Source organism: Doryrhamphus excisus, chromosome 11 (assembly GCF_030265055.1).
Source record: "Doryrhamphus excisus isolate RoL2022-K1 chromosome 11, RoL_Dexc_1.0, whole genome shotgun sequence".
Lineage (NCBI taxonomy): Eukaryota > Metazoa > Chordata > Actinopteri > Syngnathiformes > Syngnathidae > Doryrhamphus > Doryrhamphus excisus.
In genome coordinates this window covers 15,366,128-15,385,843 of record NC_080476.1, presented here as the reverse complement: position 1 = coordinate 15,385,843, position 19,716 = coordinate 15,366,128, and the positions used below count along the sequence as shown (strand labels likewise).

General features: G+C 39.7%; 3 protein-coding genes across 5 annotated transcripts in view; 2 read left to right on the top strand and 1 right to left on the bottom strand.

The window, feature by feature from the left end:
* Positions 1–52: 52 nt before the first annotated feature.
* atg101 (autophagy related 101) lies at positions 53–2,123 on the bottom strand. Its single transcript, XM_058087259.1, has 2 exons — positions 1,576–2,123; positions 53–1,212 (listed from the first exon to the last, which is right to left on the bottom strand). Exons 1-2 carry the CDS (start codon positions 1,825–1,827, stop codon positions 808–810), a joined length of 657 nt encoding a protein of 218 aa, XP_057943242.1. The 5' UTR covers positions 1,828–2,123; the 3' UTR covers positions 53–807.
* LOC131138389 (C2 domain-containing protein 2) lies at positions 1,715–19,629 on the top strand. Of its 3 annotated transcripts, XM_058087258.1 has the most exons (14): positions 1,715–3,184; positions 4,936–5,031; positions 6,865–6,984; positions 10,628–10,729; positions 10,893–11,009; positions 12,197–12,317; positions 12,392–12,500; positions 12,571–12,635; positions 12,713–12,828; positions 12,916–13,084; positions 13,942–14,183; positions 14,252–14,522; positions 16,244–16,280; positions 17,434–17,662. In XM_058087258.1, exons 1-14 carry the CDS (start codon positions 2,897–2,899, stop codon positions 17,516–17,518), a joined length of 1,938 nt encoding a protein of 645 aa, XP_057943241.1. In that variant the 5' UTR covers positions 1,715–2,896; the 3' UTR covers positions 17,519–17,662. The 3 variants fall into 3 exon arrangements, with proteins under 3 accessions (XP_057943241.1, XP_057943239.1, XP_057943240.1); XM_058087256.1 differs by lacking the exon at positions 16,244–16,280 and having other exon boundaries at positions 1,718–3,184; positions 17,434–19,629; XM_058087257.1 differs by lacking the exon at positions 16,244–16,280 and having other exon boundaries at positions 1,720–3,184; positions 12,209–12,317; positions 17,434–19,629.
* The window catches only part of prdm15 (PR domain containing 15), a 19,459-nt gene continuing 19,035 nt past the window's right edge, over positions 19,293–19,716 (top strand). Inside the window, exon 1 of the mRNA XM_058087255.1 lies at positions 19,293–19,434. The gene's annotated coding sequence lies outside the window, so the exon portion shown is untranslated. The remainder of the gene's footprint in view (positions 19,435–19,716) is intronic.

Genomic DNA, 19,716 nt, shown 5'->3' with positions numbered 1-19,716 from the left:
ATATTTATTGTAAAAAAAATGTTTTTTACAAAAAATAACATAGTCAACAAAGGACATAATTACTTCCGTTTAATGGAAAAACAGCAATAAGACCACTGTCCCACTGTATAAAATCATACTGCCCATTATTTAAATGTATATTTTTCAGGAAATCGGGTAATTGTATATAATATTAAGCACATACGTACATAAGAAAACACTTATACATGTAATTCATATTTTAATCTGCAATATATATATAAATAATCGGTGGCGGTCCAACTTTATTCGTGGCGGGCCGCCACTGATAAATGTAATATATATGTATATTTATTGATTTTTTTTTTTTTTTACAAAAAATAACAGAGTCAACAAAGGACATGATTACTTCCATTTAATGGGAAAACAGCAATAAGACCACTGCCCCACTGTATAAGATCATACCGCCCATTATTTAAATGTATGTTTTACAGGAAATCGGGTAATTGTATATAATATTAAGCACAGACGTACAGAAGAAAACACTTAAATAAATAGCAATTACCATGTCAGCTAGTTGAGCTATGTGCTAAAAACATACATCTTGTGAGAAAGGTGGTATTTACTGTTATGACTAATAATAAATAATATGCAAAGTTAACTGATACCATTGTGACCGATGGGGGGGAAAAAGTCTTCAATTGTTGCACTGTGCCATAAGGGAATGGCTATTTTGCAGTTTTATCATAATAAGGCCAAATGTTTTCAAACAAGCGACAGCACCTGCTCATCAATCAATCAATCAATCCTGCTGACACGATTGGTCATAATATCGGTGACACGAAAGCATCACAGCGCCAGGGTGTCCTTGATCAGCCTTCTCATGGTGGTGCTCACAGACGTGCCCAGACAGTCCGTGATCTGGTACGTAATTTTATACAGGTATGGCTGCACATCTCTCAGACTGGTATCGAACACGTTGTCCACTTCGGACTGCGTGGGCATCTTTGGCAGGTACTCGTGGCGATTGATGACTTCGACGACGTTGATCACCTTTTCTCCCAGTTTCTCGCCTACTTTCTCACGGCATATCTGTCTTTCCTGCTCGTTGGCCAGGTTCACCACGTTGACTTTGATGCTCCACACTTCCCAGGGAATACACTCGTCGGAAAAAGGCCAGCGGGACTTTTTTTTCTGGTAGAATTCCAGAGAAATTTGACCGATTCCATCGCTGCCGGAGTTGCTCAAAGCGTCCTGTCAACAAAACATGTCAGTCATATTTTAATCTGCAATATATATATATGTAAATATCTATACCATGTTTTATTGCATCAAATCAATCTGTGGCGGTCCAACTTTATCAGTGGCGGAATCCTTTGCTATATTCCGTATTTAATCCCGGAGAAACTCAAATAGTACACATGTTGGACTTGCAATAATATTTGTATCCGCAATGGTTGTGTTATTATATATAAACATCTATACCATGTTTTATTGCATCAAATCAATCTGTGGTGGTCCAACTTGATCAGTGGCGGGCCGCCACAGATAAATGTAATGTATATTTATCGCACAGCAGTAATTCTTCAGAAACTTATATAAATATTAATAAATGACCTTGAATTCAGACACAGCCTTTCTGATGACCCTGTCGAGTTCTTCCGAGGACACTCTGACAAAAGTGAAGTCGATAAAGTCGCAGTCGACGTCTAGGGTGCCCACGGTGCCAATGGAGTAGGTGCCTTCCTTTTTGTAGTGGAATTTCCCAGTGCTGCGGTGCAATAAAATGGTGTGCAGCAAAGATAGCATTGCTTCCTCAACCTGCCTGGCCTCCACCGTCACTTCGAGAAGCTCGGATCGACAATTCATTTTTAAGCCCGCTGTCAACAGAGTAACGGCAATAAGTCGAGATGGTAGTGGTGATGGCGTCTGTTAAACAAGCTAGTTAGCCACTGCTATGACATGCGGGTCCAACCATTTGCGTATTATTATATTATTATTATTGTTACAACTTGTGTTGTGTGAAGACGCCTAAACTTAAAAACCTAAACCTAAGTAAATCGTTATATTGTAACAGCAACAAGCTAGCTAGCTAGCTAAATGTTTGCTTCGAAAGGAACCGGAAAAAACAATGATGACGTCAGCGGTAGGCTTCTACGGCAACCCACACTGTTCAAAAATGCTACATAATAAACAGCTACCACAAATGTAAAAATTAATAATTACAATTATTTTGTAGCTACACGACAGTGAGTTTGGGATTTTATGACTAAAAACTATCACAAATGTATTTAGAAGTAGTTTTTTTAACATATATACAACATAAACTATCGTTGAACTGTATGGCGCGGTGCATTGTGGGAGTTACAGTTTGTGCCACATATCCTCCTTCAGAAGAGTAACTTCTCGTACAATTGACCGCACACAAAAACCTCCTCCAGCGGCGGACTTTTTATTTATTTTTTAATTTTTTTGTTCTCATGTTCTCCTGGGAACTTTCTTTTTTTCAAAATTAGACATTGTCCAGCGACGCCGGACTGCTTGGCTTCGGATACAATTCCTTTTTTGGGGAACTTTGTGAGCTCGTCCTGCCAATGAGCTTGGTTGCGCGAGCCTCAGCGGGGATTAGCCAAATAAGCTAACTAACGAATTGAATTGAATTATTATGCAGACGTTTCTCACAAACTACATTTAATTATTCCGCAAGTGTCCTAAATAGCTGTGGTAATTTAAAGTTGGACAATTATACATTGACTGATGTAGCTTCTGGCACCAACATGGGAAAGACACATCATTTGTTTGGGTGGTTGACGTCATTATGGTTATTAGTTACGACCAGTAATTGAGTTATTTTTAATTATATGGCGAAATCGCTAATCTGAGAATGAGAGGGACATTCTTAGCGGAGTAGTACTCTTTGCTTTTTCTTCGTCAAAACATGTCCGACGCGCAAAGTTCCGCTTCATATTTTGCTGTGGATGATCTGCAGTGGCTATGTATGGTCACACTTTTTATCGCATCCCTGGTTACACTGATACTGTATTTGGCACAGTATTTCCAACTAAGGGCAACGGGATCGGAGGAGACGGTAGCAGAGGACAATGCGGCGAAGGAGGAAGCCGCCTCTCTGCTGGGATGGGCGCTGTCACTGGCTAGCTGGAAAAGTCAGTGGAGGGGAGCGTGGTGCAAAGCTTTGAATGCGCAAGCAAGGGAGATATCATCCGGGGTAAGTCTCACCACCACCGTTTCACTGCAATATTATGGCTAATAAACTAACTAAACAAGGAAATTGTACCCATTAGTGTGACATGGTGCATTTGCTGACACCTCGACTCTGAACCAGCAGCACTTTTTCTAGAAAATACTATTTGCACAAAAGAGTTTTTTCTCCAAAATTCAGCATTTGCTCGGATATTAATGCTTAGACACTATCCAAGATACATTACAAGATGTTTATTACAATATGTGGATGCACTTATGATAATGGTAATGGTTTAATTTCATTTGAACATGCATCAGATTACAATTGAATGCATCACAGTTCACAGTTCCACATGTCCAAAAGGAGTAGGAAGAAGCAAAGCTTATTAAATCCTACCCCTCCATCTGGTACTTTTACAATCAGTAACTGTTACATTTGTTCACTTCCTGCTTTCCCAATATAATTTTAGTTTTTTTTTTGTTTGTTTTGTTTTTGTTTTCAACCGCCATCGCCCATCTGTGACAGGAAGCAATCAAACCTTATAGAGTTGTACTTGGCGCGTCACGTATCGAAAACCCGGACATGTATTTCGTATTTCCTAGGTTTCCAGGTGGAAAATGGTAATGGTAATGGTTTTATTTCATTTGAACATGCATCAGATGACAATTGAGTGCATCCCATAATCAGTTCACAGTTCCACATGTCCAAAAGGAGTAGGAAGAAGCAAAGCTTATTAAATCCTACCCCTCCATCTAGTACTTTTACAATCAGTAACTGTTACATTTGTTCACTTCCTGCTTTCCATAACACAGTTTAAGGTTTTTTTTGTTTTTCTTTTAAATAATGCACCTCGTACGAAGTATGAGGTGATAGTAGTACCATAGTAAGTGTCAATATAGTGATATATATAGCACATCATGACTGGTTCAAGACTCTTACTCTAATTTAGTAGTTAGTACAATGCAGAAACCATTCCATTCCAGCAACAAACCATTCACACCTATGGTTAATAATAAATGAGATGAGAATAATTAATGCGCCTGTGTCAATAATAAAAGGCAGACTTTACAAATGTAATTAATCAAAACCTCAACCGGACTATGATAAGTAAATTTCCACAAAGTAGTAGTATTTATAAATGTAATATTTTTGTCGTTGGAGTGTAGTTGCTGCCTTCTAAATATGTTTTTTTTTAACATTAGAGCTGTTTAAACATGAAATAACACCCCTATAGTCACTTTTACACTCGTATTAACTCAATATAGTGGACCTATTTGTTTGTCATTTTATTTCGAGAAAAAAAACAAAATTAAAAAAACAAAACAAATGAAATGCACTGTCGCAAACATACAACAAGATACACACAAAGCAGCACAATCAAGACCACAATAAAATAATATATAACACATTGAAAGCTCGAAATGGAGTGGGAAGAAGTAAAACTAGTAATCTAGTAAAATCTAGTAATAGAAATTAAGATGTAGTAAAGAATCTAAGTTACCGTAATTTCCGGACTGAGTGCAACTGAATATAACGGGATGCTAGGCTGCACCTGCATGTGTCCACGTCCACAAAGGAGGATTTTTGTAACTTTTAAGGAAATAAATGTTTTGTTCCAAAAAGTGAGTGTATAATACGGCTGCTTAAATAGTCACATTTCCTTCTACTTTGCAGAAATTCACTTATTGCAGTCATGTCTGGAACCAGTTCACTGTGATAACTGTGTCTAGTTATGTTTTGCTAATATAAACGTTTGCTTTCTTTCACTCAATCAGAGTCCATATCTTTTGACGTTTGATGAAAATGATCTTGAAGCATCAGAGTTTGTTGTCCGAGAATTGTCCCACTGCAAGAAGTCTGCCCAACATAAGGTACACCGGTTTTTTCATTCATTTTTCACTTTCCATAATTATATATTTGTCAGTGTTTCCCACAGGACTGATCTATTTACGTCGTCCGGGTATGACGTAATGACGTAATAGTGGAATTTGCATAATCGGCAATGATGCATTGAGTAAAGAAAAACTAAAAAGCAAAGAAAATATGTTTCAAACTACAAATAATCAAAACAAAGTGAGCGCTTTTTTATGCTAAAGGGGGCCATATTAGAAAAAAAATTGTCAAGCTTAGTCATCTCCATAATATCATCCAACACACCCACTGAATGTAATAAACACAGGCTTATTTGGACCGACCCGCTGTGTCTTTATTTAAGAAGCTTATACAAAGGCACAAAGATTGATAGTGACAAGGAGCGGACACAGATAAATGCATGGGCAGCCATGTATTGGACACACCTAGTTTTTTTATCATGGTTAGTGAGCTATACACACGTAACGTGCACATATGTGTCTAAGGAGCATTCATAATGCATCCACCTCACAGGGTGTAGCATATCAAGATGCCAAGACCTCACAGCTAGGAGACAGGGGTTCAATTCCACTCTTGGCGTCATCTCTGTGTGGAGTTTGCATGTTCTCCTCGTGCATGCGTGGGTTTTCTCCGGGTACTCCGGTTTCCTCCCACATTCCAAAAACATGCTAGGTTAATTAGCGACTCCAAATTGTCCATAGGTATGAATGTGAGTGCGAATGGTTGTTGGTAAAGTGACTATGGGGTGTGTTAATTCAAATTTAGAGGGCTCTAATGCTTGAAATGTATTTGTATTGTAATGTAATGTATTTTTCTCAATTTTTTTTAGTCAGGAACAGATATTTTCCTGAAACTTAGCTATGTTATTTTGCTGATTCTGATGAAAGATGGGGGGCTGCATGGCGGTCTAGTGATTAGTGTGCGGACCACACAGCCAGGAAACCTGAGTTCAAACCTTACCCTGTGTGGAGTTTGCATGTTCGCCCCGTGCATGCGTGGGTTTTCTCCGGGTACTCCGGTTTCCTCCCACATTCCAAAAACATGCTAGGTTAATTGGCGTGAATGGTTGTTTGTCTATATGTGCCCTGTGATTGGCTGGCCACCGGTCCAGGGTGTACCCCGCCTCTCGTTTGAAAGACAGCTGGGATAGGCTTCAGCACCCACCCGTGACCCTCGTGAGGATAAATAAATGAATGAATTACTGTTTTGTGGTTAAATACGGCCACAAAATACATTAATATTAATAGTCCAAAAATTATGATACCACATCATGATATAGTAAAGGAAATATTGCACAATCAACTCTGTGAAGTTGTGGAATTGCCGTTTGTGACACGTATTTTCTTGCAGGCCATTCATACTGTCTGTCAAACATTTGCAGCATTTCTTGAAATGAATTCTATATTTTTAGACTACTAGCCACTGGTTAATTGGCGACTCCAAATTGTCCATAGGTATGAATGTGAGTGTGAATGGTTGTTTGTCTATATGTATAGGAATTGAACGCTGGTCTCCTAGCTGTGAGGTCTGCGTGCTAACCACTAGACCACCGTGCTGCCGTGCCGGGAAGTAATGGTATCCTAAATATTGACACTTGGGGCGTACTCATTTTTGTTGCCAGGGGGTTTCGACATAATTGCTCTGTGTTGAATTTTTTGAAGGTTAGAGCAAATTGACACTGTTATAAAAGATGTACACTGACTACTTTAAATTGTATCAAAGCAGTCCAGTTTCTGTCAGTGTCGTAGTTTAAGCCCAAATAGAATTTCCTCCATCTGAAATTGTACATCGATCGCACATCCATTCAGTGTCTTGCTGTGTTCTCCCAACAGGCCGCTCGCTGCAGCGTCGTCAGCGACAAGCTGCAGTTCACCCTCCACGCCTCCGCAGCCACATCGTCTTCTGCTGATCCTGATAAATACACAGCCTGCATTTCACCGCTGGAGCTGCAGGTAAATGGAGCGGAGTTTCACCTCCGCCGCAAACAGAATGATTCCGATTTGACCCATTTAGCGCTTGAAAAAGAGGTAAGCCAAAGTGTCGTTGACCTTGGAGATGTTATTCAAAGTGACATGGCGACCAGCGTTGGATCAGTGCCTTTCATGGGCACGGGATTACATGGTTGAGGTGTCTTTCTCTGCGTGGTAAAAGACTCAGATGTCACGCTCGTAGCGTGATATAAATCCAAATCTCTCACAGTAGATTCTCCGCGTCTCCAAGAGGCTGTGGTACAAGCCAGCAAATGGAAAAAATCTATACGTAAAATATTTGCAGCATTTCTTGAAATGAATTCTTTATTTTTAGACTATTAGCCACTGGTTAATTGGCGACTCCAAATTGTCCATAGGTATGAATGTGAGTGTGAATGGTTGTTTGTCTATATGTGCCCTGTGATTGGCTGGCCACCAGTCCAGGGTGTACCCTGCCTCTTGCCTGAAGACAGCTGGGATAGGCTCCAGCACACCCCCCCCCCGTGACCCTCATGAGGATAAGCGGTAGAAAATGAATGAATGAATTACTGTTTTGCGGTTGAATACGGCCACAAAATATATTAATATTAATAGTCTAAAAATTATGATACCATATCATGATATAGTAAAGGATAAATACCCCGCCTCTTGCCCAAAGACAGCTGGGATAGGCTCCAGCACCCCCGAGACCCTTGTGAGGATAAGCGGTAGAAAATGAATGAATGAAAATTAATTGTCACCATAAATGAATAGGAGTTGAGATGCACGAGATGAGACGAGATTTTTCAAAATTCAGAAAAGTGCAATGAAAATTTGGGATAACTTTTGAAAAAATTGATTTGTCGTATAGATGTTTCAGTTGCGTCTCACAGCAGCTTTGGTGCGTTCAAGCCCTCGAAATCAAAATTATAGTTGAAAGCATAAAGTGAAGCATAAATACATAAACATGTAAAGGTTTAGGATTTTTAACAGCGGTACATTCGTGCTGCAGATTTGACCTATATTGTAATATATTTGTAAATCATTATTTGTTTGAACAAGATGCATTTTTTTTACTGAAAAGCGGCCTATTTTTAAGAGGAAAAAAAAGCGAGGATCCATAGTACTGTTATTAATAATATTTCCTCTAAAACTGACCCACTTTATTTAGATACTCCATGCAGGATTGATTGAATTTCTGCTTCATCTCGATAACCATATCAGTCAATATGAATGTACAAAATGTATGACTTTAACCATCTCACTCAACTCAACATGGGAGGGGGGGGGGGGGGGGGTAGTCCGCTTTTAGCTACACTAAGCTTTCATCCTGTATTTAGGTCCGCTGAGATCTTCTATGCAGGCTAACCCACTTGTATTAAGATTATTTTTAAACCAATAAGGTGCTTGTCACACCTCTGCTGTGCTCCCTGAGCTCCCTGCACCATAAATACAACCCGAGCGAGTTGGTTGACCGGGGGGGGGGGCTAAAGTGAGACGTTTAGAGGTCGTAGGTCGCTTGTTTGTTGGCGGTGTCACTGTTTCATGCCATTCCGCACGAGCCAGCAACCTTTTCACATCCACCAATCCCGACTAGAATGGTCTTGTCTTGTTGACGGCAGAGAACACAATCAATCACACAATACACAACACATACCATGTGACCTCTTGCACGTGAGCACACCTGACACTCTTGTATAACCTCTGTTGCGAAGCCTCACTGTTCCAGCCAGTCAGGTGACAGATGTTCGCTAGAAGATAAAGATAAAACAAAAATAACAAAAATAAAACATTTTCCATAATTTAAAAAAAATCAGGAATTTAGCTGTTATATAAACGGATCTGTAAGGCCATGCCGACTGTGTTCTTCGGATCCAACCGGGCGTCCTCGCTGCTTTCTGATGTGGGTTTTTGTCTGGCATTACAACACTACACACACAAAAAAAAGCCAGGCATGCTGGGACAGGCTCGCATGTTCTGGTCTGCAGTGTTCTCTCTGGTTCTTTCACTTCATATCTCCGCTGACCTTTCATTTCAGAGTGCAACTTGTTTCCTATTAATCTTTGTCATAATGAGTAAAGATAATACATATATATGCTTTTGAGTTGGGGGTCAAATCACAACATGCGGGTCAGTAAGGATAATTTAGTTTACGCACATACATACAGGGCAGGTTCCAGACCCGACCCGTTATAAGTGAACAGTGAAGAAGTAGGATTTCTTATTTGTAAATGGAATATTTTCATAGGTGGAGCATAGAAACGATCTTTTAATTATGTTTAACATTATTAGAGCCGGCTGCACGGTGGGCGAGTGGTTAGCGCACAGACCTCACAGCTAGGAGACCCAAGTTCAATTGGAGTTTGCATGTTCTCCCCGTGCATGCGTGGGTTTTCTTCGGGTTCTCCGGTTTCCTCCCACATTCCAAAAACATGCTAGGTTAATTGGCCTTGCTTGGAAATGCATAATTTCGGCTAAACGTGGCTTGAACATGCATCTTTTTGGAGTTGTGGGCCATATTCAACCAGTGACGCCATGATATTTGAAGCGCAAAGCGGCTAGGGAGCAGTCAAAGCAGTAAGCAGATGCTCTTGTAAATTAGCGAGAACATATTTGCACATGCTCCCAGTTGCGGTAATGTAATGATTAGGGTTGTCACATCTTAAAAACCTGAATTTTGAACCACTAGACCGCCGTGCAGCCCCCTCGTCTTTCATCAGAAAAAAAAGGTTTAGTAATCAGCAAAATAACATAGCTAAGTTTCAGGAAAATATCTGTTCCTGACTAAAAAAAATGGAGAATAATCCATTAAATTACAATACAAATAAATTTCAAGCATTAGAGCCCTCTAAATTTGAAATAACACCCTCTTAGTCACTTTACCAACAACCATTCACACTCACATTCATACCTATGGACAATTTGGAGTCGCTAATTAACCTGGCGTGTTTTTGGAATGTGGGAGGAAACCGGAGTACCCGGAGAAAACCCACGCAGGCACGGGGAGAACATGCAAACTCCACACAGAGATGGCCGAGGGTGGAATTGAACTCGGGTCACCTAGCTGTGAGGTCTGCGCACTAACCACTCAACCACCGTGCAGCCCTTACTCTCATTATGTCAACTATATTGGGGAATATGAGTGTAAAGTTGACTATAGGGGTGTTAGTTAATGTCTAGAGGGCTCTAACTAATGTTCATTCATTCATTCATTTTCTACCGCTTCTCCTCAAGAGGGTCACGGGGGGTGCTGGAGCCTATCCCAGCTGTCTTCGGGCGAGAGGCCGAGTACACCCTGGACTGGTGGCCAGTCAATCACAGGGCACATATAGACAAACAACCATTCACACTCACATTCATACCTATGGACAATTTGGAGTCGCTAATTAACCTAGCATGTTTTTGGAATGTGGGAGGAAACCGGAGTACCCGGAGAAAACCCACGCATGCACGGGGAGAACATGCAAATTCCACACAGAGATGGCCGAGGGTGGAATTTGAACCCTGGTCTCCTAGCTGTGAGGTCTGCGCGCTAACCACTCGACCGCCGTGCAGCCCTTTTTAGGATTAGTGTATAATAATAATAATATAACAACATTATACAGTGTGACATATTGTCCATATCCTTTTCTCTGTGTTTCCTCAGCTTGAGTTACTGATGCGGGAAGCTGACGATGAGGTCAAAGTGAGCTGGGGGGTTTCTCACCTGGAGACGGACGGGCTGCAGGTGACGCCCAGTTCTTCACAGGTACTAAAATTACAAGTCGCAGTCACAGACTCACATTAGTTTCTAAATGAAAGCGATATGTGGTATGTACAACGGGTTGGGTGGGGGGGGTCATGCTTTCAGTTTGATGCAATCAACGGCTTCAACGTGTGATTTGTCCGCTCCCATTGTCTGTCTTTATCAGGACAATGTCAGCACTTCCTGCGTGGCGGCGGTGAGGGAGGAGTTGAAGCGAGTGCTGTGTGCGGCTTGTCCCTCCGTTTTATTGAGCTGCAAGCCTGCTCAGGTCTCCGAGGTCAAGGTGGGTGGTTGAGTCGTGCCTCGTTTTCACAGCAAAGCGTCTGCTTTCCTTTCTGCCGCTATTTCATTCATGCCTGTTTCCTCTTCAGCCTCATAGTGTAGTCAGAGCCATTCATTCTTTTTTTTACATGTAATCACTTTAAGAAACCGTCACAATTAGTCAACACCAGTCCGTGTATTAACCTAATGGATGTATCTCAAAATAAACATTATTAAATAAACAGTATTTGGCGTATTTACATGGCAAGAGTGGGTACCTAGTAGCTCTCAATTTCGCTACACTATCCTCCAAAAATGCAGTTCCCCTTTAAAATTGGAGAAAAAGGAGAAATATGATCTCAGGGAAGAACTAAATTTGAAACACTTCAGCACCCCCCGTGACCCTTGTGAGGATAAGCGGTAGAAATTGAATGAATGAATTATTATCATTATTATTATTATTATTTTAGTTTATTTATTTATTTGTTTATTATTATTTTATTATATATATATATATATATAATAAAAAATATATATTATATATAAAATTAAAATATATATATAATAAAATAAATAAACTAAAATAATAATAATGATAATAACTAATTGATTAATTTTATATATATATAATGTATTTATTTTTATTTATTATTTCATTCTGAAATGTAATACAGTCAATGGTTACAAACAATTGTTATTATTATTTTAGTTTATTATTTAATTTATTTATTTTTATTATTTTATTATATATATATATATAAAATAAAAATATATACATAATAAATAATAATCATTATTATTATTATTATTATTTATTATTTATTTTAGTTTATTTTTATTATTTTATTTGTTATATATAAATATATATATATATATATATATATATAAATGAAAAGGATAATTTATTTAAAATTATAAAATTTATTTTATTATATATTTTTTATTTATTATATATATATATATAATAAATAAAATAATTAAAATAAATAATAAACTAAAATAATAATAATGATACTAATTAATTCATTCATTTTCTACCTCTCTCTCTCTCTCTCCCTCTCTCTCTCTCTCTCTCTCTCTCTCTCTCTCTATATATATATATATATATATATATATATATATATATATAATTTATTTATTTGTATTTATTATTTCATTCTGAAATGTAATACAGTCAATATCAGCAAATGTTTACAAACCCACACCCAATTTGTCCTCCAGGAAAGCTGCAATCGAGTGTTTTCACCCCCCAAACCTCCTCGTGCCCACGACTGGAAGCTGCTGGTGAAAAACATTCGCGCAGAGCTCAATCTGCAGGAAGATGTTGCAGGTAGGACTCCCGTCCAAGATGATTAACCAAGATGAAAGTGGGATTACTGCATTATGCTATTTTTCTGATTGTAGGCAGCATCAACCCTGTATGCGTCCTGCAGTTAGATGACCCTCCACAGAAGTTTAACACGTCTGTTATGAAGAACACATCCACTCCTGCCTGGGATCATCCTTTTGTTTTGTAAGTTTCACAGCAGAGTATTAACGTTGTACTTTGGCATTATTTGACGACAATATGTGTGTCCTTCAAGTGAACTGAACGGACGATCGAAGGAGCTCATTATCCAGTTGATGAATGATGGTAGTCCGCAAGAAGGTGAGGCAGACTTTTTTCCCTCAAATATATTGAATTATTAGTCGCTGACTAAGCAAAATGTTGCCTCTCATTTTCAGATAGCCTTCTGGGCGAGGTGTCGGTGCCTTTCGACCTCGTTAAAAAGCAGCCCAAGGGACAGCAGACCTTTTCCCTCATCACCAAAGATGTCACGACAGGATCCCTTACTACTGATGTAAGACTCCCTTTTTTTTTTATTTTCGCGGACATTTCATTCCATCAGCACTAACGCGGCATCACTGTGGGGAACTCCATTCTATAGTTTACCTACTTGGATCCAAACGAGGTGCGGTCGTGGCAGCCCCCGACCCCGGCCTCCACCAAGAGGGTGGAGATGGACCGTACAGTCATGCCCTGCGGAACGGTGGTCACCACCATCACTGCGGTCAAGAGCAAACCGGGTCGACCGCTCCCTCCTGGACTCAGCATAGGTACAACTGCACAAAATGATGATAGAAAGCCACACATTGTAATGGTAATGGTTTAATTTCATTTAAACATGCATCAGATTACAATTGAATGCATCACATAATCAGTTCACAGTTCCACATGTCCAAAAGGAGTAGGAAGAAGCAAAGCTTATTAAATCCTACCCCTCCATCTGGTACTTTTACAATCAGTAACTGTTACATTTGTTCACTTCCTGCCTTTCCAATATAATAAAAAAAATAATTCAATTTTATTCAATTTAATTTCATTTTATTTAATTTCATTTTATTCAATTTTATTTATTTATTTATTTATTTTTTATTTTTGTCACATACCAAAGTACAAGGTGATATGACCATACAATGACATAATTCTTGTAGAAAATTGGAACCAAAGTGAAGTTTTTTAATTTTTTTTGTTTTTAATAAATGCGTTTTTTTTGTTGTTGTTTTTTTTAAACCTGATGCGGCCCAGTCTCGCTAATTTATAGCCAATTTCTAATCTTGTGAAAGCTCCTTTACCTCAGAATAATTGTTGAAATATTGTGAGGTCGCTCTTTCTTTTGGCAGGAGCCAATCACGACGAGCTGGTCAACCCACTGGAAAAAAGAGGAGGAGATTATATATAACAGTTCACACACTCAAACCTTAACAAAGAGCCATAAATGAAGTAGTGTCCAAAGTGCGGCATCATAAAAGTACTCGTAAAATGTCTTCAAGGTTGGCAGGGCAGTGACTTGAGTTTGTGTTTGCTAATATAGACCCACATTTATTTTTTTTTATCGCAAAAAAAGCCACTATGTTGTCATATTCCAAACATAACTGTGAACGATCTCATCCCGGCTGTCTTCACGTTTTAGATTCCTCACAAAAAGCACTGGCCAGCAAGCCGAAGATTTCGGAGCGACGCGTTTCAGAGCAGACGCCCGTGCTGGGAGCGACAGTCAGCAAAGTCTTGTCGTCTTCGGACACCGAGTTACTGATGCTTAATGGCACCGACCCGGTGGCTGAGGCCGCCATCAAACAACTCCACCAGTCCGCCAAGCAGAAGCTCAGGTCGCCGGTGAAGAAGAGTACCATTATCATCTCCGGGATTGCAAAAGTAAGGATGACTTCACTTAGCAGGTGGACTGGACTTCCATGTTGATTTCCATATTCTTCTATTCCCAGACGCCGTTGTCGCAGGACGACGAGCTGGCCCTCATGGCAGGCTACGCTGCTGCAATGGATGCCTCCATGTCCAATGGAGGCTCCACTCAGGATGTGACCGCGGCGATCCTCTCAGGGACCAGCAGCAGCCCTCCAGAGGTGTCGGAACACGAGGAAGGGCCCAGCGGAGCGGGATGCCCCCGGGAAGACTGGGAGAGCCACGCCGGAGAGGACTTGAACCATACCTCGCTCTCCATGTGTGTGTCAGAGGTCAGCTGCAAAAAGAGAAGAGGTAAGAGATGCTTCAGTTCCAGCGGAACCTCGGTTTTACGTCATGAACCTGTTCGGAAAGGTTGAAAACCCGTTAGGAATAATTTTCCATACAAACTTAAGTACACGGTTAATGTAACATTTACCATCACCTTTACCTTTATTGAAGACTGGGTAATGAGGTGTCAATTAAAACTGAATTGTGATTTATTTTATCATATTTTTTACATTATAAATATATTATAATATTATTTTTAAATGTATTAATTATTATATTATTTTTAAAAATATTTTAAATTACTTGAAAATTTTAAAATAATATTATTTTAATATTTTTTTTTATTATTATTTTTATATTTTTTTGTAGTCTGTCACATCCTGATGTGTTCAATTGATTTGCCGTCATTGTGTTTGGGATCGTTTCATATCAGCAAGGGCAAGGTAAGGAGCAGCGAGTAGCGGTGAGGAGAAGCGGAAGTGGAGGCGCATGTGGGAGTTCAATAAATGGAAAATTTACATAAAAAAAATAAAGTTCCACGGCATGTCCAAAATCTCTGAAATACGCAGTGCTCTTGAACGCCTCATTAGTATACGACACACTGTGCTGATCAGCGGTCTATGAACACATTCAGTAAACCACGCATTTACACATAGTAATAAAGAAGATTATGTATGTTCTTTTTTCAGTCGATTACTGTATTTTCTGGACTATAAGTCGCTTCGGAGTATAAGTCCAAAAATGCATAATTAGGTAGAAAAAAAACATACATAAGTCGCACTGGAGTATAAGTTGCATTTTTTGCGGGTAATTTTTTTAACAAACTACTTGACCAAAACAGACATTACAGCCTTGTGCGACTTATACTCCGGAGCGACTTATAGTCCAGAAAATACGGTAATCGACTGAAAAAAGAATTGTTACCCTCCAAATACCGTATTTTCTGGACTATAAGTCGCACTTTTTTTTCCTAGGTTGGCTGTTCCTGCGACTTATACTCCAGAGCGACTTATAAATGAAAAAAATGTTTTTGTTACATAAACACTGGATACTTTATTTGCCTTCCAAGAGGACGTAATGTCTGTTTTGGTCAAGTAGTTTGGAAAATAAATTACCCGCAAAAAATGTGACTTATACTCCAGTGCGACTTTACTAACCTAGCATGTTTTTGGAATGTGGGAGGAAACCGGAGTACCCGGAGAAAACCCACGCATGCACGGGGAGAACATGCAAACTCCACACAGAGATGGCCGAGGGTGGAATTGAACCCTGGTCTCCTAGCTGTGAGGTCTGCGCGCTAACCACTCGACCGCCATGCCCCCCCCCCCCGTGCGACTTATGTATGTTTATTTTTTACCTAATTATGCATTTTTGGCCTTGTGCGACTTATACTCCGGAGCGACTTGTAGTCCAGAAAATACAGTCAATGATCCCTTGGCTGGAGTCTGTCTATAGTGTCCCAACTCTAGAAGAGCTACTATCTACTCACCAACATGTGGATGCTTTGTTTGGGTACACCATTCCTACCGAGAACCTATTTTTAGGAAAAATGCATTATGGCTTTAATACCACTTATTTCATAAAATAAAAAAAATCATAAACCCGCAAAGACAGAAGTGGGTCACGTTTCTCTATTTGGTTGTTTTCATGTATTGTCCAGGTACTGTATGTCCTTTCTTGGTGATGCAGTCTGTATTGCTTTTTCTCTTTCTCAACTGTCCATACGATCACCACCCCCATCTTAGAGGAAAGCCGTGCACAGCACACCTTAGACCAGGATGTGTAAGTTACCATTTCTACGTGGTATCTTCAGTACTGTAGTTTGTGTACTGTGTAGTTACTGTAGCTTTGAGTAGGCTAGACGACATCGGTCATTACCATCACCTTTTTATTTTCATGGAACCCGAGCCTATCCCAGTCGTCTTCGGGCGAGAGGCGGGGTACACCCTGGACTGGTGGCCAGCCAATCACAGGGCACATATAGACAAACAACCATTCACACTCACATTCATACCTATGGACAATTTGGAGTCGCCAATTAACCAGTGGCTAATAGTCTAAAAATGAAGAATTCATTTCAAGAAATGCTGCAAATGTTTGACAGACTGTATGAATGGCCTGCAAGAAAATACGTGTCACAAACGGCAATTCCACAACTTTACAGAGTGAATAATGATATAGTAAAGGAATATTGCACATGTCATGCTATCATAATTTTTTGACTATTAATATTAATATATTTTGTGGACATATTCAACCACAAAACAGTAATTCATTCAATTCATTTTCTACCGCTTATCCTCACGAGGGTCGCGGGGGTTGCTGGAGCCTATCCCAGCTGTCTTCGGGCGAGAGGCGGGGTACACCCTGGACTGGTGACCAGCCAATCACAGAGCACATACGTATCGACAAACAACCATTCACACTCACATTCATACCTATGGACAATTTGGAGTCAACAAAAATTGGGAGTCAAAAATTGTCAACCCATCGAAAATCTCAAGAGGTCAACAGTCTGACACACTGTGTCATCTTTCAAAGAACACATTACTAACAGCACTAAATTCATCACACAGCAACTTAACACTCAAATGATTCATTCATTCATTTTCTACCGCTTTTCCTCACGAGGGTCGCGGGGGTGCTGGAGCCTATCCCAGCTGTCTTTAAGCGAGAGGCCAGCCAATCACAGGGCACATATAGACAAACAACCATTCACACTCACATTCATACCTATGGACAATTTGGAGTCGCTAATTAACCTAGCATGTTTTTGGAATGTGGGAGGAAACCGGAGTACCTGGAGAAAACATGCACACACAGAGATGTCCGAGGGTGGGATTCAAACTCGGGTCTCTTAGCTGTAAGGTTAGCCCGTAATTAGTACAATAAAATAAAATTCCAAAATGACTTCCTTTCTGTTTTTGCGCTGCAGGCAGTTTCCTACAGAAGAGCGCCAAGCTCTTCTTCCGGCGGCGACACCAACGCAAGGACCCCGGGATGAGCCAGTCGCACAATGACTTAGTTTACCTGGAATCTCCGGCCGTGGTGGAGCGGGCCAGCAAAACGGCCACGCTTAGCCGCATGCTGAGCCGCAAGAGCAAGGGCAAAGCCAACGGCTCTACCTCCAACGGACAACCGAATGTGTGACGCCTCCACAGCCCGCCACCAACCACCTCATTCTATAGACCATAATAACCACCATCTGAGTTGGGGTATTTCCGAGGATATTTTATTTTTACCTGTCTACTCAGTTTTTTGGTTTGATGCAGCATTTTTTGTGTGCGTGTGGCCTTGATCCAGACTCATGCGGACCTCATGCGTCTTTTACCTCGCTGATGCGGAATTTAAAGGATTTATTCCAAATACCGTATTTTCCGGACTATGTCGCAGTTTTTCTACTAGGTTGGCTGTTCCTGCGACTTATACTCCAGAGTGACTTATAAATGAAAAAAAAAATGTTTTTGTTACATAAACACTGGACACTTTATTTGCCTTCCAAGAGGACGTAATGTCTGTTTTGGTCAAGTAAATAAAGTAAATAAATTACCCGCAAAAAAATGCAACTTATACTCCAGTGCGACTAATCTATGTTTTTTTTTTTTTTACCTAATTATGCATTTTTGGCCTTGTGCGACTTATACTCCGGAGCGACTTATAGTCCAGAAAATACGGTCAATGATCCCTTGGCTGGAGTCTGTCTATAGTGTCCTAACTCTAAAAGAGCTACTATCCACTCACCAACATGTGGATGCTTTGTTTGGGTACACCATTCCTACCGAGAAGCTATTTTTTGGGGGGGAAAAATGCATTATGGCTTTAATGCATTTACTTCGCTGATGCGGAATTTAAAGGATAAACAATCCTCGGTGTGAACCGCAGTTTTCCTACGGTGGATCAACAGGACCAAAGATGAAGATAAATGGTGGTATTTGTACGCTTTGCACAACTCCAGTACCTTTTTTTTTCCCCATTTCCAGTGCAATGACTGGAGCTGCTGGTGTGATGATAGACTCTTCTGTTGTTCCGAATATACACAAAGGGAGGTCATGTGACTACTTCTGGACAAGTTGTTGTATTTATTCCTATCCAATACATTGGCTGCGTGTGTGTGAGTGATACTGTATGCACATACAGTACGAATATCAAGGAAACAGCCATGTCGAATGAATGGGAATGAAATGCATTATTCATTAAGAAATATCATTTCTTAATGACACAATATTCATTACATTTCACAATTTCATTGTGAAATATCAAAAATCGGTGTCGAAAATATTATTCATTAAGAAATATAATTTCTTAACAACACAATATTCATTACATTTCACAATATTCATTGTGAAATATCAAAAATCGGTGTCGAAAGTATTATTCATTAAGAAATATCATTTCTTAACGACACAATATTCATTACATTTCACAATATTCATTGTGAAATATCAAAAATCGGTGTCAAAAATATCAAAGATAAAGACACTGTTGATAATGTGAGATTTTTATTAACAATATGTTTTGGAAATAGTCATCAAAGTCTTCCTGAATGATGTTTAAATGACCTTTTTTGACCTCTGACACAATTAGTCCCGCTTGTTGTGTTTTGCACAAAGTCGTTTTACCCTCCGATTCCTGTATGTAACATTGCATTGTTTTTTATCGTCACGTGTCATTGAACACGTGCAAACATACATGATTGTATTGTTTTTTTGTTGTTGTCAGAGTGCAACTACTGTACCTTCTGTTTCCTCGTTCCGCAGTACTACCACGGGATGACGTAAAAAAAAGTGATTGCCTTACAGTAGTTCTTCAGTACATGCTGCCCACGTGTGCTACAAAACAAGCTTTTTGGGTGGAGAACGTCTGTTTTTTCCCCCGACGCCACCCACGATGCCTCATCTGAACGCCTATATACGGAAAAGTAGAAAAACTCCTACAGGTATTTCAGCGTTTACACTATTGGATATACCTGTTCGTCGCAACACTCCTCCATTTTACCGGCTCTTCTCTTCCATCACTGATGTTTATTTACAATAACAGACTGTTAAGAATTGTGCAGTACAGTTTGTAGTAACGCATATTTACACTGTGCAATTCTAAAGTATTCAGTAAACTCAAGGGCTATTGAAGATTTTTTTTTTTGGTTCTTGTTGGCTTTTTTCACACTGAAATTTATTTCATTTTAAGCAGTAACTACTAAGATTGTGGCAAAAATTATTTT